General features: G+C 34.0%; 1 protein-coding gene and 1 pseudogene across 1 annotated transcript; both read left to right on the top strand.

The window, feature by feature from the left end:
• The first annotated feature begins 942 nt into the window (after positions 1-942).
• On the top strand, positions 943-6,568 carry LOC128170637 (midasin-like; annotated as a pseudogene).
• A 68-nt stretch (positions 6,569-6,636) lies between these two features.
• Positions 6,637-8,421, top strand: LOC128174297 (uncharacterized). The gene is made up of 4 exons (XM_052839879.1): positions 6,637-7,660; positions 7,775-7,828; positions 7,961-8,014; positions 8,390-8,421. The coding sequence occupies exons 1-4, from the start codon at positions 6,637-6,639 to the stop codon at positions 8,419-8,421; spliced, it is 1,164 nt and encodes a 387-aa protein (XP_052695839.1).
• The last annotated feature ends 8,918 nt before the right edge of the window (positions 8,422-17,339 follow it).

The following is a 17,339-nucleotide window of genomic DNA, read 5'->3' as shown; positions in this document are numbered from 1 at the left end:
GGGTCTTTTTACAGGGGTTACTCTAGTTTACCCTGGGTTTACTCTAATTAACTTGGAGTTAAACCCGAAAGTAAACCGAGGGTTTAGTCTGGGTTCACTTTCTGTAAGATTGGTACTGTACCCAAGTTTGGTATATCCAACCTTTTTTTTAACTTAATGGGGTGTTTTTTGTAGCAAATGGATTTAGAGCAACGAGAAGAGAATACTGGAGAAGTGTTCAATGAAGATGATGGGGTAAGTTAATTAAGAAAGAATGTCTCTCGTATTCTGTCTCAGATATTTTAATATGAACTATATATATGTAAACAGTATTTGGAGGACACAAGTTAAGGTGTCTGCTTAAGAGGGGTAAAAGGAATTATTAATTGTACACCTATAATCTATAATAAAAATATGTAATTAATCCTGTATCTCATACATAGTCAGAAAATGGAAGTGTAGAATGGTGAAGATTACCCTGTATTCATTATAACTACAGTACCAATCAGACCCAACCTAACACCAGAGTAAACCTCCAACTAAACACCTGGTATACATTCGAGGTTAACTTGGGGTTTACTCTGGGTTTACTTTTGGAAATTTGTGTCCAGTTTGGGTTTACCATGGATCCACTCAGTATTTACTTTGGGTTTACTCGTGTTTACTTTTATAGTCCTCTTTAAACATTGAAATGTGAAGCAGACCCATCTTTTATCTAATTATCTTACTGCCTGTAATGCCCACCTCTCGTATATTCGAAATACACATGTAGCGTCTGCCTTAGTGGTCTTTTTACAGGGGTTACTCTCTAGTTTACTTTGGGTTTACTCTAATTAACCTGGAGTTAAACCCGAAAGTAAACCGAGGGTTTAGTCTGGGTTCACTTTCTGTAAGATTGGTACTGTACCCAAGTTTGGTATATCCAACCTTTTTTTTAACTTAATGGGGTGTTTTTTGTAGCAAATGGATTTAGAGCAACGAGAAGAGAATACTGGAGAAGTGTTCAATGAAGATGATGGGGTAAGTTAAGAAAGAATGTCTCTCGTATTCTGTCTCAGATATTTTAATATGAACTATATATATGTAAACAGTATTTGGAGGACACAAGTTAAGGTGTCTGCTTAAGAGGGATAAAAGAAATTATTAATTATACACTTTTGGAAATTTGTGTCCAGTTTGGGTTTACCATGGATCCACTCAGTATTTATTTTGGGTTTACTCGTGTTTACTTTTAAAGTCCTCTTTAAACATTGAAATGTGAAGCAGACCAATCTTTTATCTAATTATCTTACTGCCTGTAATGCCCACCTCTCGTATATTCGAAATACACATGTAGCGTCTGCCTAAGAGGTCTTTTTACAGGGGTTACTCTAGTTTACTCTGGGTTTACTCTAATTAACCTGGAGTTAAACCCGAAAGTAAACCGAGGGTTTAGTCTGGGTTCACTTTCTGTAAGATTGGTACTGTACCCAAGTTTGGTATATCCAACCTTTTTTTTAACTTAATGGGGTGTTTTTTGTAGCAAATGGATTTAGAGCAACGAGAAGAGAATACTGGAGAAGTGTTCAATGAAGATGATGGGGTAAGTTAAGAAAGAATGTCTCTCGTATTCTGTCTCAGATATTTTAATATGAACTATATATATGTAAACAGTATTTGGAGGACACAAGTTAAGGTGTCTGCTTAAGAGGGGTAAAAGGAATTATTAATTATACACCTATAATCTATAATAAAAATATGTAATTAATCCTGTATCTCATACATAGTCAGAAAATGGAAGTGTAGAATGTTGAAGATTACCCTGTATTCATTATAACTACAGTACCAATCAGACCCAACCTAACACCAGAGTAAACCTCCAACTAAACACCTGGTATACATTCGAGGTTAACTTGGGGTTTACTCTGGGTTTACTTTTGGAAATTTGTGTCCAGTTTGGGTTTACCATGGATCCACTCAGTATTTACTTTGGGTTTACTCGTGTTTACTTTTATAGTCCTCTTTAAACATTGAAATGTGAAGCAGACCCATCTTTTATCTAATTATCTTACTGCCTGTAATGCCCACCTCTCGTATATTCGAAATACACATGTAGCGTCTGCCTAAGGGGTCTTTTTACAGGGGTTACTCTCTAGTTTACTCTGGGTTTACTCTAATTAACCTGGAGTTAAACCCGAAAGTAAACCGAGGGTTTAGTCTGGGTTCACTTTCTGTAAGATTGGTACTGTACCCAAGTTTGGTATATCCAACCTTTTTTTTAAATCAATGGGGTGTTTTTTGTAGCAAATGGATTTAGAGCAACGAGAAGAGAATACTGGAGAAGTGTTCAATGAAGATGATGGGGTAAGTTAAGAAAGAATGTCTCTCGTATTCTGTCTCAGATATTTTAATATGAACTATATATATGTAAACAGTATTTGGAGGACACAAGTTAAGGTGTCTGCTTAAGAGGGGTAAAAGAAATTATTAATTATACACCTATAATCTATAATAAAAATATGTAATTAATCCTGTATCTCATACATAGTCAGAAAATGGAAGTGTAGAATGGTGAAGATTACCCTGTATTCATTATAACTACAGTACCAATCAGACCCAACCTAACACCAGAGTAAACCTCCAACTAAACACCTGGTATACATTCGAGGTTAACTTGGGGTTTACTCTTGGTTTACTTTTGGAAATTTGTGTCCAGTTTGGGTTTACCATGGATCCACTCAGTATTTACTTTTGGTTTACTCGTGTTTACTTTTAAAGTCCTCTTTAAACATTGAAATGTGAAGCAGACCCATCTTTTATCTAATTATCTTACTGCCTGTAATGCCCACCTCTCGTATATTCGAAATACACATGTAGCGTCTGCCTAAGGGGTCTTTTTACAGGGGTTACTCTCTAGTTTACTCTGGGTTTACTCTAATTAACCTGGAGTTAAACCCGAAAGTAAACCGAGGGTTTAGTCTGGGTTCACTTTCTGTAAGATTGGTACTGTACCCAAGTTTGGTATATCCAACCTTTTTTTTAAATCAATGGGGTGTTTTTTGTAGCAAATGGATTTAGAGCAACGAGAAGAGAATACTGGAGAAGTGTTCAATGAAGATGATGGGGTAAGTTAAGAAAGAATGTCTCTCGTATTCTGTCTCAGATATTTTAATATGAACTATATATATGTAAACAGTATTTGGAGGACACAAGTTAAGGTGTCTGCTTAAGAGGGGTAAAAGAAATTATTAATTATACACCTATAATCTATAATAAAAATATGTAATTAATCCTGTATCTCATACATAGTCAGAAAATGGAAGTGTAGAATGGTGAAGATTACCCTGTATTCATTATAACTACAGTACCAATCAGACCCAACCTAACACCAGAGTAAACCTCCAACTAAACACCTGGTATACATTCGAGGTTAACTTGGGGTTTACTCTTGGTTTACTTTTGGAAATTTGTGTCCAGTTTGGGTTTACCATGGATCCACTCAGTATTTACTTTTGGTTTACTCGTGTTTACTTTTATAGTCCTCTTTAAACATTGAAATGTGAAGCAGACCCATCTTTTATCTAATTATCTTACTGCCTGTAATGCCCACCTCTCGTATATTCGAAATACACATGTAGCGTCTGCCTAAGGGGTCTTTTTACAGGGGTTACTTTAGTTTACTCTGGGTTTACTCTAATTAACCTGGAGTTAAACCCGAAAGTAAACCGAGGGTTTAGTCTGGGTTCACTTTCTGTAAGATTGGTACTGTACCCAAGTTTGGTATATCCAACCTTTTTTTTAAATCAATGGGGTGTTTTTTGTAGCAAATGGATTTAGAGCAACGAGAAGAGAATACTGGAGAAGTGTTCAATGAAGATGATGGGGTAAGTTAAGAAAGAATGTCTCTCGTATTCTGTCTCAGATATTTATACCCCCCGCAAACAAAGTTTGGGGGGGTATATAGGAATCACCTTGTCTGTCTGTCTGTCTGTCTGTCTGTCTGTCTGTCTGTCTGTCTGTCTGTCCGTCTGTCTGTGTAATCATATCCGGTCCATATCTTTCTTATGGAGAAACATTGGAAGTTTTTACTTCACACAAAGATTGTTTATGACCTAAGGGTGTGTCATGACCTTGACCCAAGGTCATTCGGGCAAGGTCAAGGTCACTGGCAGGAAAAGTGCAAAATTCGTGTCAGGTCCATATCTTTCTTATGGAGAAACATTGGAAGTTCCTACTTCACACAAAGATTGCTTATGACGTAAGGGTGTGTCATGACCTTGACCCAAGGTCATTTGGGCAAGGGCAAGGTCACTGGCAGAAAAAAATGCAAAATTCGTGTCCGGTCCATATCTTTCTTATGGGGAAACAATGGAAGTTCTTATTTCACACAAAGATTGCTTATGATTAAAGGGTGTGTCATGACCTTGACCCAAGGTCAATTGAGAAAGTTCAAGGTCATTGTTTCAAAAAAGCTAAATTCTGTCTGTGTCATGTTTTGTATTATTGGAAATATTAGAAGCTAAAAATTAACAGTTTTCAAAAATAAAGCAGTTGTTATTTATAGAAAATGGACAGTGAAATAGATTCATCCAATATTTTCTAAAATAGCAAAAATACACGCGTTATGATTTTTTTCTTAGCGGGGGGTATCAATTGTGAACTTGCTCACAGTACCTCTAGTTTAATATGAACTATATATATGTAAACAGTATTTGGAGGACACAAGTTAAGGTGTCTGCTTAAGAGGGGTAAAAGAAATTATTAATTATACACCTATAATCTATAATAAAAATATTTAATTAATCCTGTATATCATACATATTTAGAAAATGGAAGTGTAGAATGGTGAAGATTACCCTGTATTCATTATAACTACAGTACCAATCAGACCCAACCTAACACCAGAGTAAACCTCCAACTAAACACCTGGTATACATTCGAGGTTAACTTGGGGTTTACTCTGGGTTTACTTTTGGAAATTTGTGTCCAGTTTGGGTTTACCATGGATCCACTCAGTATTTACTTTGGGTTTACTCGTGTTTACTTTTATAGTCCTCTTTAAACATTGAAATGTGAAGCAGACCCATCTTTTATCTAATTATCTTACTGCCTGTAATGCCCACCTCTCGTATATTCGAAATACACATGTAGCGTCTGCCTAAGGGGTCTTTTTACAGGGGTTACTCTCTAGTTTACTCTGGGTTTACTCTAATTAACCTGGAGTTAAACCCGAAAGTAAACCGAGGGTTTAGTCTGGGTTCACTTTCTGTAAGATTGGTACTGTACCCAAGTTTGGTATATCCAACCTTTTTTTTAACTTAATGGGGTGTTTTTTGTAGCAAATGGATTTAGAGCAACGAGAAGAGAATACTGGAGAAGTGTTCAATGAAGATGATGGGGTAAGTTAAGAAAGAATGTCTCTCGTATTCCGTCTCAGATATTTTAATATGAACTATATATATGTAAACAGTATTTGGAGGACACAAGTTAAGGTGTCTGCTTAAGAGGGGTAAAAATAAGTTAATATCAATTTGACTGCATAAGCTGGATATTAATTTTAAAGAACACTCTATAAAACGTTTTTGTTACCATGCATTTTATCAAAGTTTTTGAGGTTTTACAATGAATTTAAAATCTAAACACTTCATGACCTAAAGATGGATTTGAGGTCAAAGGTCAATGCCAGCAATTTTTACTTTTTTTAATAGGTTGTAACACTTTTGTTTCCTGTTGATATCTCAGAAAGCATTTTGTGCTTTTGCAATTAATTAAGATATCATAACTACTTCATTTTAATTTAAAGTCATATACATGTAGATTAATTTCAACTTTAAAATCACTTTCGTTATCCTAATCTTTATGTATAGCATGAATATTTTTGAATTAGTTGTAAAAAATCAGTGCTTAAAGTTAAAATTTATAGATTTATAAATTTTCTTTGTTTTAGAGATTTGAAGATTCAGCGTTAAAAAGTACCCGAGCTAAACCGAAAAAGGAAGTATGTAGTAGAATGTTTATGTAACAATTTTATGAAGAAAAAGACCATTAGATTAACAAATATTCTTACAGTGAAGGATCTTTTATAAAATTTAGAGAGATATTCATCTTTAAGTTTGCTTGCATTAATCATATCTATTCTATTCTTTCAGAGACCAGGTCGAATGTGTGTGTTTTGCAGTAAAATAATTGAAGGAGGAAAGTTGAAAAGGCATATAACAAGTCACAAAAAAAACACATGAGGAAGTTGCAGCCATCCTTAAAAAACCAGTTGAAGAGCAAAACAAATGGTTTGAAGAAAAACGTCATGAAGGAATATACAAATACAACATGCATCATTTGGACGATAATGATACCAAATTGATGAGGGAGAGGAAACCAAAAACGCCGGATGAGCTTCGGATGTGCTTGGCATGTAAAAAGTTTTTTTCCAACAGAACGTTTTACAAACACAAAGAAACTTGTAGCAGTCAAGCTCAGCCAGTTAAAACTAAAACACTAAGGCCTCTCGACCTTCACTATAGTGAAGAGTTTGTTTTGAATATCCTGAATAAATTTCGAGATGGTTCTATTGGAAACTTCATAAGAGAGTCCAAGATTGTTCAAACAATTGGATATAAACATTATCTTGCTAGACGATCAGAATCGAGTAAAACTACAGAGGTGAGAAGAGAAGTCATGATGGAAATGAGAGAACTCAGCAGACTGTTCTTTTGTTTCAAGTCTATTGCAGAAGAGGAGCTTTCGTTTGAAGAAATGTATGAAAGAAACCATCTGTCAACTCTAAAGGAAGCTTTCTCAACTTTATGCACAGGAGAAGAAGGAGAGAAGTATGGTTTGAAAATGAACTTAAACAGCATTTTCCAAAGAAGCATAAAGATTCTTTTGGGATATTACTCAGAAACACAGCTTGACTCCAAAGTTAAGGAATTGGAGAGGTTCAGAAAAGCGTACAATTTCAACCTTCCTGATATTGTTGGTAAAGCCAGATATCACACAGAGAAGAACTCTTTAAAGAAGGCAAGACTCCCCAAGAGCCTTCCACTTGAAGATGAAATGAGGAAATTGAAACAATTTCTCATTCAAGAAATAGATGACACCGTGGAAAACTTTTCACTTAATCGGTACACATGGCTTCGTTCATTAGTAGTCGCCCGATTAACTCTATATAATGCCAGACGAGGAGAAGAGGGTTCAAGGCTACTGCTTGAGGAATGGTATGATGCCATAAATTCAACCTGGATACCTCAGGAAGCAGTTGAAAGTGTTAAAGATGATGCAGAAAAGTACCTCATTGGCCAATATAAACTAGCATACATGGCTGGGAAAGGGAGAAAGTGTGTTCCAGTTCTGATTCCGAATGATTTGGTAGGGCCAATTGAACTGCTAATATCACACAGGCAGAAGTTTGGGATTGCAGAGACTAATAATTTTTTGTTTGCAACAAAAAGTTCAAGTTCACATTGCTCTGGATGGCATGCAGTATTCACTGTGTGTGAAGCAGTTGGCATATCCTCAGTCACAGCAACAAAAAATAGGCACAGAGTGTCAACAGTTTATGCTACCCTAGATATGTCGGAAAATGACAGAAAAATATTTTATGACCATCTAGGTCATAATGAGGCAATAAATAAGGACAACTATCAGTGTCCTCCAGGAGTGACCGAGGTCTTGCATATGGGGAAGTTTTTGAGCTCGCTAGAAGGTAAAAACATACTTCATACGAAAGTCAGTTTTTTGCATCTTACTTTTAAGTAGCATTACTATGTTAGGTATATCAATTTCGATAAATGTAAATGGAATTGCTTTTCTTTCTCAGATGGCTTACCAGTAGCGGCACCAGAAAGCCATGAGAAGAAGACAAAGACAAAAGGTAAGAATAGTCAGGATTTTAAAAATATTTTACATGCTTATTATTTGTTAATTTAAAAATTGGTAAACAGTATGTGACTTTGCATGTTAAGAAATATATTGATACTAATTCTCTTGATTTTAAACTTAACAGATACTAGAACACAAAGTGCAGAAATTGTTAGTGAAGGAAAGAAGCAAAGAAAAGGTTAGTCTGTAATATACACTTTGCATGAATCCCACTACCAGAGAGAACCTCTTTCGTAGCTCACAGAGATGAAGTCTGGGGGAGCTTATGCTATACCCCCAGTTTTTTTTTGCTTCGGCGTTCGGATCTGGTTTAAGTTATTGTTGCAGGTCCCGTATTTTAATTATTATTGATTGTGCATCTTGACATACTTACGGACATAAGACTTGTATTCTAAATTTGGGCCATGAATTTCAGATGGTGGAGGAGGTTTTTGGAGCAGGTTAAAGGTTTTGGAGCAGGTGCCCTTTGATTACTATATCCTTGTTATTACTTGTCTTAATTTCACTAAACTTGTATGAATGGTGCATCAAATGATACTCATGCACTGGACAGGCTTGAATGCAAAAGTTTTGGATGCCAAATGAGGTTAATGTTTTTCGAGATAGTTAAAGTTTTTGGAGCAGGTTCCCTTATACCTTGTATCAAACAAAATAATACTATGCTGTATCGTATCATATTGTATTATACGATATAATATCATATTTCATACAACAATATCATATGATACATAATAAAGAGGTGTTGGCGTATTTGATAGCTTCGACTGATTTGGACACGTTAGCTCCGGGTTTGAGTCCGGTCTGTCGCTATTACTGTAACATTGTAACCTTGGGCAAGTTACTTAACTCTACTAGTGCACTCTCTCTACCCAGGGGTTAAATTGGGTACCTGGCTCATGAGACAACCTCGCTATGTGGATAAAAAGCATTAGCGCCGTAGTTTGGCAGCTCTGCTTGTAAGCTCCAAGTTGAGGATCCAGCAGTTGCATTACTTGATACAACAAATGATTACATGTTTGTGCATATTTTCTGGTCTAGATTTAATATGCTTGTAATATCCTTTATTTCTACAAATAAACCAATATGCTGATCTAATATTCTGCAAGTCTCATCAAAATTAAACTCTGTACAAATTTTTTTTATGAGTTTTATGTATAACTTGTGCATATCAATCATTACTATTAAAGTAAAAACAAAGAAAAAGCTTTGAGTTTTTAATACACTTTTTTTTAAAATTTCTATTTCCAAAGACTATCCAGCATTTGAATTTATCTTTTCAGACTCATTTCGCTGGACAGAAGCGAACACGAAAGCTGTAATAACAGATTTTAAGGAGTGGGTAAACACCGAAAAGGGAAACAGTCTACCAAGTTCGTATTTTTTTTCTTTCCATGCTTCAGTGAAAAAATTCTTTGACAAAAGCAATTTTTCTGTAAGTTTATGTTATCTACAACGTTCAGTTGAGACCTTTATTTGAGCATGTAATATGCATACAGTTATGCAAACAGGAAACTTTGCATAGTGACAGTAACTTATGGTTTTTAGCTCACCTGAGCTGAAAGCTCAAGTTAGCTTTTCTGATCAAAATTTGTCCGTTGTCTGTCGTCGGCGTTGTTGTTGTCGTTGGCGGCGTTGTCGTTGTAAACTTTCCACATTTTTTTCTTCTTCTCCCGAACCACTGGGCAGATTTCAGCCAAATTTGGCACAAAGCATTACTATGTGAAGGGGATTCAAGTTTGTTCAAATGAAGGGCCACGCCCTATTTAAAGGGGAGATAATTGAGAATTATTGAAAATTTGTTGGTATTTTTCAAAAATCTTCTTCTCAAAAACTATTCGGCCAGAAAAGCTTAAACTTGTGTGGAGGCATCCTCAGGTAATATACATTCAAGTTTGTTCAAATCATGGTCCTCGGAGGTAGGGTGGGGCCACAATAGGGGGATCAATTTTTACATAGGAATATATAGAGGAAATCTTTAAAAATCTTCTTCTCAAAAACTATTAGGCCAGAAAAGCTCAAATTAAAATGGAAGCATCCTCAGGTAGTGTAGATTCAAGTTTGTAGAAATCATGGTCCCCGGGGGTAGGGCGGGGTCACAATAGGGGGATGAAGTTTTACATCGGAATATATAGAGAAAATCTTTAAAAAATCTTCTTCTCAAAAACTATTAAGCCAGAAAAATTCAAATTAAAATGGAAGCATCCTCAGGTAGTGTAGATTCAAGTTATTCAAATCATGGTCCCTAGTGGTATGGTGGGGCCACAATCGGGGGATAGATTTTTACATAGGATTATATAGAGAAAATCTTATTCTCAAAAACTATCAGTCCAGGAAAGCTCAAATTTCAGCAGAAGCATCCTCAGATAGTGTAGATTTAAGTTTGTTCAAATCATGGTCCTCGGGGGTAGGGTGGGGCCACAATTGGGGGATAAATTTTTATACAGGAATATATAGAGAAAATCTTTTTAAAAAATCTTTTAAAAACTATTAGGCCAGGAAAGCTCAAATTGGCGTGTAACCATCCTCAGATAATGTACATGTAGAATCAAGTTTGTTCAAATCATGGTACATTGTACCTAGGGGTAGGGCGGGGCCACGATGGGGGATCATTTTTTATATATAGAGAAAATCTTTAAAAATCTTCTTTTCAAAAACTATTAGGCCAGGAAAGCCCAAATTTGAGTGAAAGTATCCCCAGATCGTATAGATTTAAGTTTGTTTAAATAGTCCAGGGGTAGGGTGAGGGCACAATGGGGGTGAATTTTTACATAGGAATATATAGAAAAAATCTTCTTTTTAAAGACTATTTGGCCAGAAAAGCTTAAACTGGTGTAGAGGCATCCTCGGGTAGTGTAAATTCAAGTTTGCAAAATCACAGTCCCTAGCGGTAGGGCAGGGCCGCGATGGCAGTTTGAATTCTTACATAGGAATATTTAGAAAAAATCTTTAAAAATATTCTGGGAAAGTTTTTGGTCCAAAACTCAGTACTTTGTTTGAAAGCACAGGCTATGCAGATTTAAGTTTGATGAAACCATGATTCCCTAGAGAAAAGTGGGGCCACGAAATAGGGGGGGGGGGTATATAGGAATAGAGAAAATCTTCTTACAGGTACAACAACAAAAGGGGCTTGGTATTTACCAAAAAAAAAGATGTGGATAAAACTTAGCAGACTTTGAATTTTTTTTTGCAATATCTACTGTACTTAGTTGTCAAGATATTCTGATACTGAACTGCTAATTTGATCAGAGTTAAGGCAATTGTTGCTCAGGTGAGCGATGTGGTCCGTGGGCCTCTTGTTTTACATTACACACACTTTACATATATTATAGAATTAAATATTACATGTAGATATACTAGTATTCTTATATGACGCAGTGCACTTTAAATTTCATAAAGTTATGTTTTCTTTCAGGTAAAACATGTCTGGAGGAGTACTTAAGCAGATCGACATCCCTTGCTTGCACAGTTCTGCAACAAAAATTATGAATGAGCAGAACAAAAGAAAAAAGAATCATTCCAATCGATTAAAAAAACTTTCTTTTTAGATTTTTTATAACAAAACTTTCAATCAAATACCTTTGTTTACTCCTTTTTAGCTAACCTGAGCTGAAGCTCATGTGAGCTTTTCAGATCACTTTTTGTATGACGTCTGTCAACTTTCACATTTTCAACTTCTTCTCTAGAACCACTGGGCTAATTTCAACCAAACTTTGCACAAAGAAACCTTTAAATGGCTTTCAAATATGCTCAAATGAAGGACTAAGTCCCATTTAAAAGGGAAATGATTTTTATTTTACATATCATATTTTAAACAAATCTTCTCGAAAACCATTTGGTTGGAAAAGCTGAAACTTGTGTCGAAGCATCCTCAGTCATGTAGATTCAAGTTTGTTTAAATCATGTTCCAAGGGGGTAGGGTTGAGCCACAATGGGATAATATATAAGTATTTATATAAGTAATATATAAAGACAACTCTTCCAAAACCTTTTTCTCAAAAACCAAAAGGTCAGACAAGCTGTAATTTGTGTTGAATTTTGATTAAATCAGGATGCTCAAGGTTAGGGAGGGGTCAAGATGGGAGGGGGGAGGGGGGGGGTCAAATTTTTACATAAGATTATATCGAGAAAAAATCTTTAAAAATCTTTTTCTTTTAAATTTTTTTTCTCAAAAGCCATGCTGTGACTTATGTTGAAGAATTATCAGGTAGTGCAAATTTCATCATGTTCAAATCATGATAATGATCTTGAGGGTATAATTAGGTCACAATAGGGGGGGGGGGTGGAATAATTACCTAGGAAATAATTCTGATTCTCCAAAACTCAAATGTTATTTGTATTTGTTATTTGTTATTCATATGGTATTGCTTATAACCAATCATCTTGACCTTTATGATTCTCAGTTGTTCTCAACTGTGGCCCCTGAGCTACACAATGTGTTCAAAGTTTGATGTTATGAACTGTTCTTCTTGATCTTCTTGAGAAATGAAATGCTCAACATGTAGTTAATTGATGATAAAATCATCAACTTTCGAAAGAAGCTCAATGTATAGCACAATGAAATGTGTTTTAAAAATCTATTTTCCTACATTGTTGAGATATTTTCTAAATGGCCGTATAAAGCTGATTTCATCATTGATGTCGTTGCTCAAGTGAGCGATGTGGCCTATGGACCTCTTGTTTGGAAATTATCTTGGTCACTTTTCAAACCAAATTTAAATTCTGCCTGTTATTCTAACAAACATTGAAGATAGCTACATGTTTGATGTTTAAATGTTTCTTCACATAGATTTTACAAGCAAATTATTCCCCATCAAATCCCATTTCAATTTTTTGCACAACTGATGGCAATTAATAAAGTTTGCTTGATTATCATATACAATGTAGAGATCTAGAAGTTGCATTATGTCTTTGTATTACATATTGTTTTTAAATTAATTTAACTATAGGAAACAAAAATTAAACACACTTCCTTGATTGTGTTTCAGAAATATTACATAGTTGTTTTGAGGCAAAGAAGTAAAAAACCAGGCCCGTGGAGTGCATTGGTTTTTTTGTTGACATAATCTTTTAAGGAAAAACTACTGTGGTGTTAAACATCTATTAATTATTATGAGAATGTTGTGCATGTACCTGGGTTTAATTTATTCATATACCAACGATTAGAACTAATGTTTATGAATATGCATAGTTGAGTTAATATAAATGTTTTCATGTTTACATGAAATACATGTAGTTAAGTATTTACTGTTAATTAGAATATAGTGACTCCTAAAATTAATTTAAACTTACTAAACTATTAAAATGGATTAGTACAACCGTACAAAGTTTTTGTTTTTTTTAAACTCTGTAGTCCGTTAGAGTTTAAGCTGTATCTTTAAAATTTCAATACATTTAATTAAAAAAATAATTCTTATATTTTATACAATAATGGAGGTAATAATGAATTAGATTTATTTTAGTTATTGAGCATGTTATCAATATGTGTATAATTATGATACATGTACTTATATCATTGCTTCAGTTGTTTCGGTAACTGTGTTGATCTGTTTACAACATAAGTGCATATCAAATCAAAATACAATATCATGCAGTAATTTTCATGTCCAGAACAAATTAAAATGAGATATCATGTTAGTTTCATTTGTAATACTAGTTCATTTTTAATGTTCTCATCTGTTATATATATATTTCTGATCATCGGTGTTTTAATATTAAAAATATTAAAACTTGGAATCGCTTTTCTTGTCATTCATAAGAGGTTTGTTATTACATGTACCAGTGTACAATTTAAATAAAATTATTATTTTAAGTTAAAAATTATAAAGTTATTTCCTTTAAAAAATAGTAATGATGTTGTGACTTCTTCATCAAGTTTTAATGATTCTAATATTAATCAGTTAATTTAGATTTGAATAAATTTTTTACCTATGACTATATAAAATATAAATTTTTAAACAGATTTGCTGGCACAACCGCACAATATACACTTAAAAATGTGTTAAGAGATGAATACGACATTGCTTTAAAATAAATACTATACAATTAAGGTAGGAGTTAGGTTACCAAAAAATAATGTTTGTAGAATGCAATTGCTTTTGCATTTTAATTAACACTATTGAATGTATATTGAAATTACTACTATTTATATTATTGTCTGCCTGATAGGCATTTCAAATATTAATATATGTCTACCTTATATTGTATTTATATAATGTCAGCTTAAAGTCTACTACATGGTTTTGAAAAATTAGGCAGACCTCTTAAAATGTATATCTCTTTGGATGCAATATATCTTAACAACAGTCTACCAATGAACATACTTTTGTGTTTTAATAGCTTGTTGAGATGGACAATGAATAATATTGAGATTTAAAAAAAACTATATATGTCTGCCTAAGTATGGTTTTTTAGCCATGTCCGCCTATTGGTGAAAGCAGGTATATATATATATATATATATATATATATATATATATATATATATATATATATATATATATATAATTTTCATTCAAGTTTTCTTAGCATATCTATTAGTATAATGTTAAATTGGTCATGTCATATACCATTACATCTTTAATTTCTGCTTGATAGATCAAGAACTAGTCGGACCAAACGTATCTTATGTAATACGTAGCAGGCTCCAGGGCATGTGATGACAAATCAACATTTGTAGACTTAGTATAAATGGTGCTAGTGTTAATGTTGTTGGTCAAGTACATGGACACATAACCAGTGTCAGACAAACCGACATATCTAGTGACAATTCGTCTATAGCCAGACATTATTCATGGTTTATCGGTCAAAAAAGATATGAAGACCGATATGGATTCTTGAAGAGTTTTTTGGCAGCCTGCAATGTGCTCAACTGAGGGCGAATAAAGGTGGTTAGAATGGTACGTTGATGAGTTTACTCAACGAACCTGCTCGCGTGCAAACATTCCAATCGAGTGGCTTGTAGATGGCTGTTGGACACACGCTTACAGCAATGATCATTTAAGGCATGAGATAAAAGGTGACATGTAGTTGGACCTTCTCATACACGTTGTTTCAAGAGGCAACCAAGTGCGAGCTCAAATTGATTCTGACATGATTGATGCAGATAATTTTTACATAAGTTACGCTAACGCCCGTATCCCGCCTACATTTTACATCCAAATATTTCGGAATTTCTGTCAGATATACAAAAAACTATGTTTTCTGCTAAAAGGAATAATCAAATCCTAATCAATTTATATCAAAATAAAATTTGTAATCAAATTATTTATTTTTAAACAAAAGTTTTGCTAACGCGGGGTTTAAAAAAAAATTCATTGAAATCGGTCTCTATCAGTGAGGGAAATATTATTTAGCGGTCAACATGTGCATAAAAGTTACTTACGATGAATATTAAAGTAAAATTTCATTTTAATTCATATCAGTTAAGTATTTTTCGAAAAATTACAAAGCAAAATTCTTTTTTTTAATGTATTTTGGTCTGTAGACATTTACCACCCCCCCCCCCCCCACTCCCCCGTGAAACAACACACCCTTTGAAAAACATATGCTAAATAATAATAATTAAAACCCCTCAAAAGGAATTTTTGTCTCACGGGGGGAAAGATGTTTTAAAAAACATTTCCGTCCCGTTATTTTCTGTTATGAAATTAGTTATTTTAACCCAAAAGTTATCTCTCTCAGTGTATGTCCAAATCATTTATATTTAATGAATGCATAAATGTTTACATTATTTTAAAAAAAAACTTTAATTAGACAACTTTACAAAAATGACTCTTATTTAGGCGCCTAGACATTGCTATCGTTCGCAGTCCTTTAATCTATATGATTTCTCTACTGATGTTAATTGGGTCTGGCAAATTGCATCCACAGATGATGTTAAAACTGTGAGATATAGTATTTGAAGCACCGAATATAAAGACAATTCGGCTGATAAAAAGTCAACTACGTGGTTCGTTGAGTGAAGGTCATTGTGTACAGTGCTTTCTACTAACAGCACTGATTCTGTTACACGTTGATTTAAAGCTAGTCTGATTACAGCTTTGCAAACCGGATCTCCACTTCCTTAAGAAGTTTATGAGACATAAGACTCTTACAGCGTCATTGAGGTAGACAATATAGCAATCGAAAACTCAGAAGTTGCAGCCAAGGTTATCAGGTATATAAGTGATGAGAACGGAAGTTTTGGGGATTCCAAGGCGATCTAAATCCGCTGCCTATTGGAGATTTACTCTGACATCAACAGACGGAAACCAGCGAACTGTTTGGTGGAAGGCTGGGGAACCCTTATCACTCCCAGCTACTTGTCTGTTGCTAAAAACAGAATTGATTGAAATTGAGCTTACAGTTATATATTTCTTAAATATTTGTAATTTAGTTACTATTAAATTGTTTCAGTTGTATTTTAATCAAGTATGTATTTAAATGCGTATATACTTAGTTCATTTTTAATCACTTAATGTGTCTATTTAGTCTATCAAAATATCATAGTCATGACGACGTTTTCAATGTCCATCAACAAAGCTAACTATAGTGTGCATATTTTGATATACTTTATCAAGCATTAATTAAATTAACAACACAAAACCTTGAAACCAACAGCAGTGTGTTCCAATTAAAGTACCGAAACCACTCAAGTAAATATCTACACTGTTATGCCGTATCAATTTAATGTTTTATATTTACAGACCGGCGATTAACATATTGATTTCAGATAGCATGCTTGTATTTTAGTCAAATACATGATTTCTGTTCAGATTATTTATCATAAATTTAAGGTAATTCATTCTAAAACCTCTAGACATGCACTCATTGCATTATTTATTAACTTGAATGAAATCGATATGATCGTGTTTTAAGATATACGAGGGTTGTCCAAAATGTTCATGAATTCATGCATTCTCATTCTAAAAAATGACGCCTCATTTTTTTTTTTTTTTAGAAAGTATTATGACACTATAATATATACTCTAATATGTATATGTTAACATCAGGGCAATGTTTCTTTTTACAAGAGTTATCATTATATATACGTTGTCTATGACCCAGTCAAACATTTAGTTATATCAACATTTTATAAATAACGTCTAGACCCTTGGTTTCTGTGATAGCAATATGCCTTATTTACCCTCTGTCCAAAAAATTGCATAGTATGTTATTTTCTGAAAAGTGATATCTAAATATCCACAGGTTTCCTAATTTTTTAACCGGGTTTTCCAAAGAAAAAAACTGGTTATTGATATGGTGAAAATGGCGCGCGGACGGTTGCCAAAAATGTATTCCTATTGTGCGAAAAAATCCCCCTACAGTTTTCAAGATAGGATGTTGTTCTTTTGAAGGTCAGTTGTTCATATATTAGAGCTCAGCTATGTTAAGGGCGTCCATACAAAAATAGCGATATTTATCACATAAAATGTTAGCCTTTGAACAATCATGGTATTCTGCTCCAAACATTTGTTAAACAAAGTGATATTTTATCGATTATACAAATTAAATAATTTGTTATCG

The sequence above is a fragment of the Crassostrea angulata genome, chromosome 2 (genome assembly GCF_025612915.1).
Source record: "Crassostrea angulata isolate pt1a10 chromosome 2, ASM2561291v2, whole genome shotgun sequence".
NCBI classification, from domain to species: Eukaryota; Metazoa; Mollusca; class Bivalvia; order Ostreida; family Ostreidae; genus Magallana; species Magallana angulata.
This window is presented reverse-complemented; position numbering and strand designations above follow the sequence as displayed.

Bases quoted from the DNA above. Each gene is read 5' to 3' on its own strand.
- LOC128174297 (XM_052839879.1), top strand. From the start codon at position 6,637: ATGGAAATGAGAGAACTCAGCAGACTGTTCTTTTGTTTCAAGTCTATT. The intron at 7,661-7,774 runs GTAAAAACATAC...TTTCTTTCTCAG, and splicing joins GTTTTTGAGCTCGCTAGAAG to ATGGCTTACCAGTAGCGGCA. The intron at 7,829-7,960 runs GTAAGAATAGTC...TAAACTTAACAG, and splicing joins GAAGAAGACAAAGACAAAAG to ATACTAGAACACAAAGTGCA.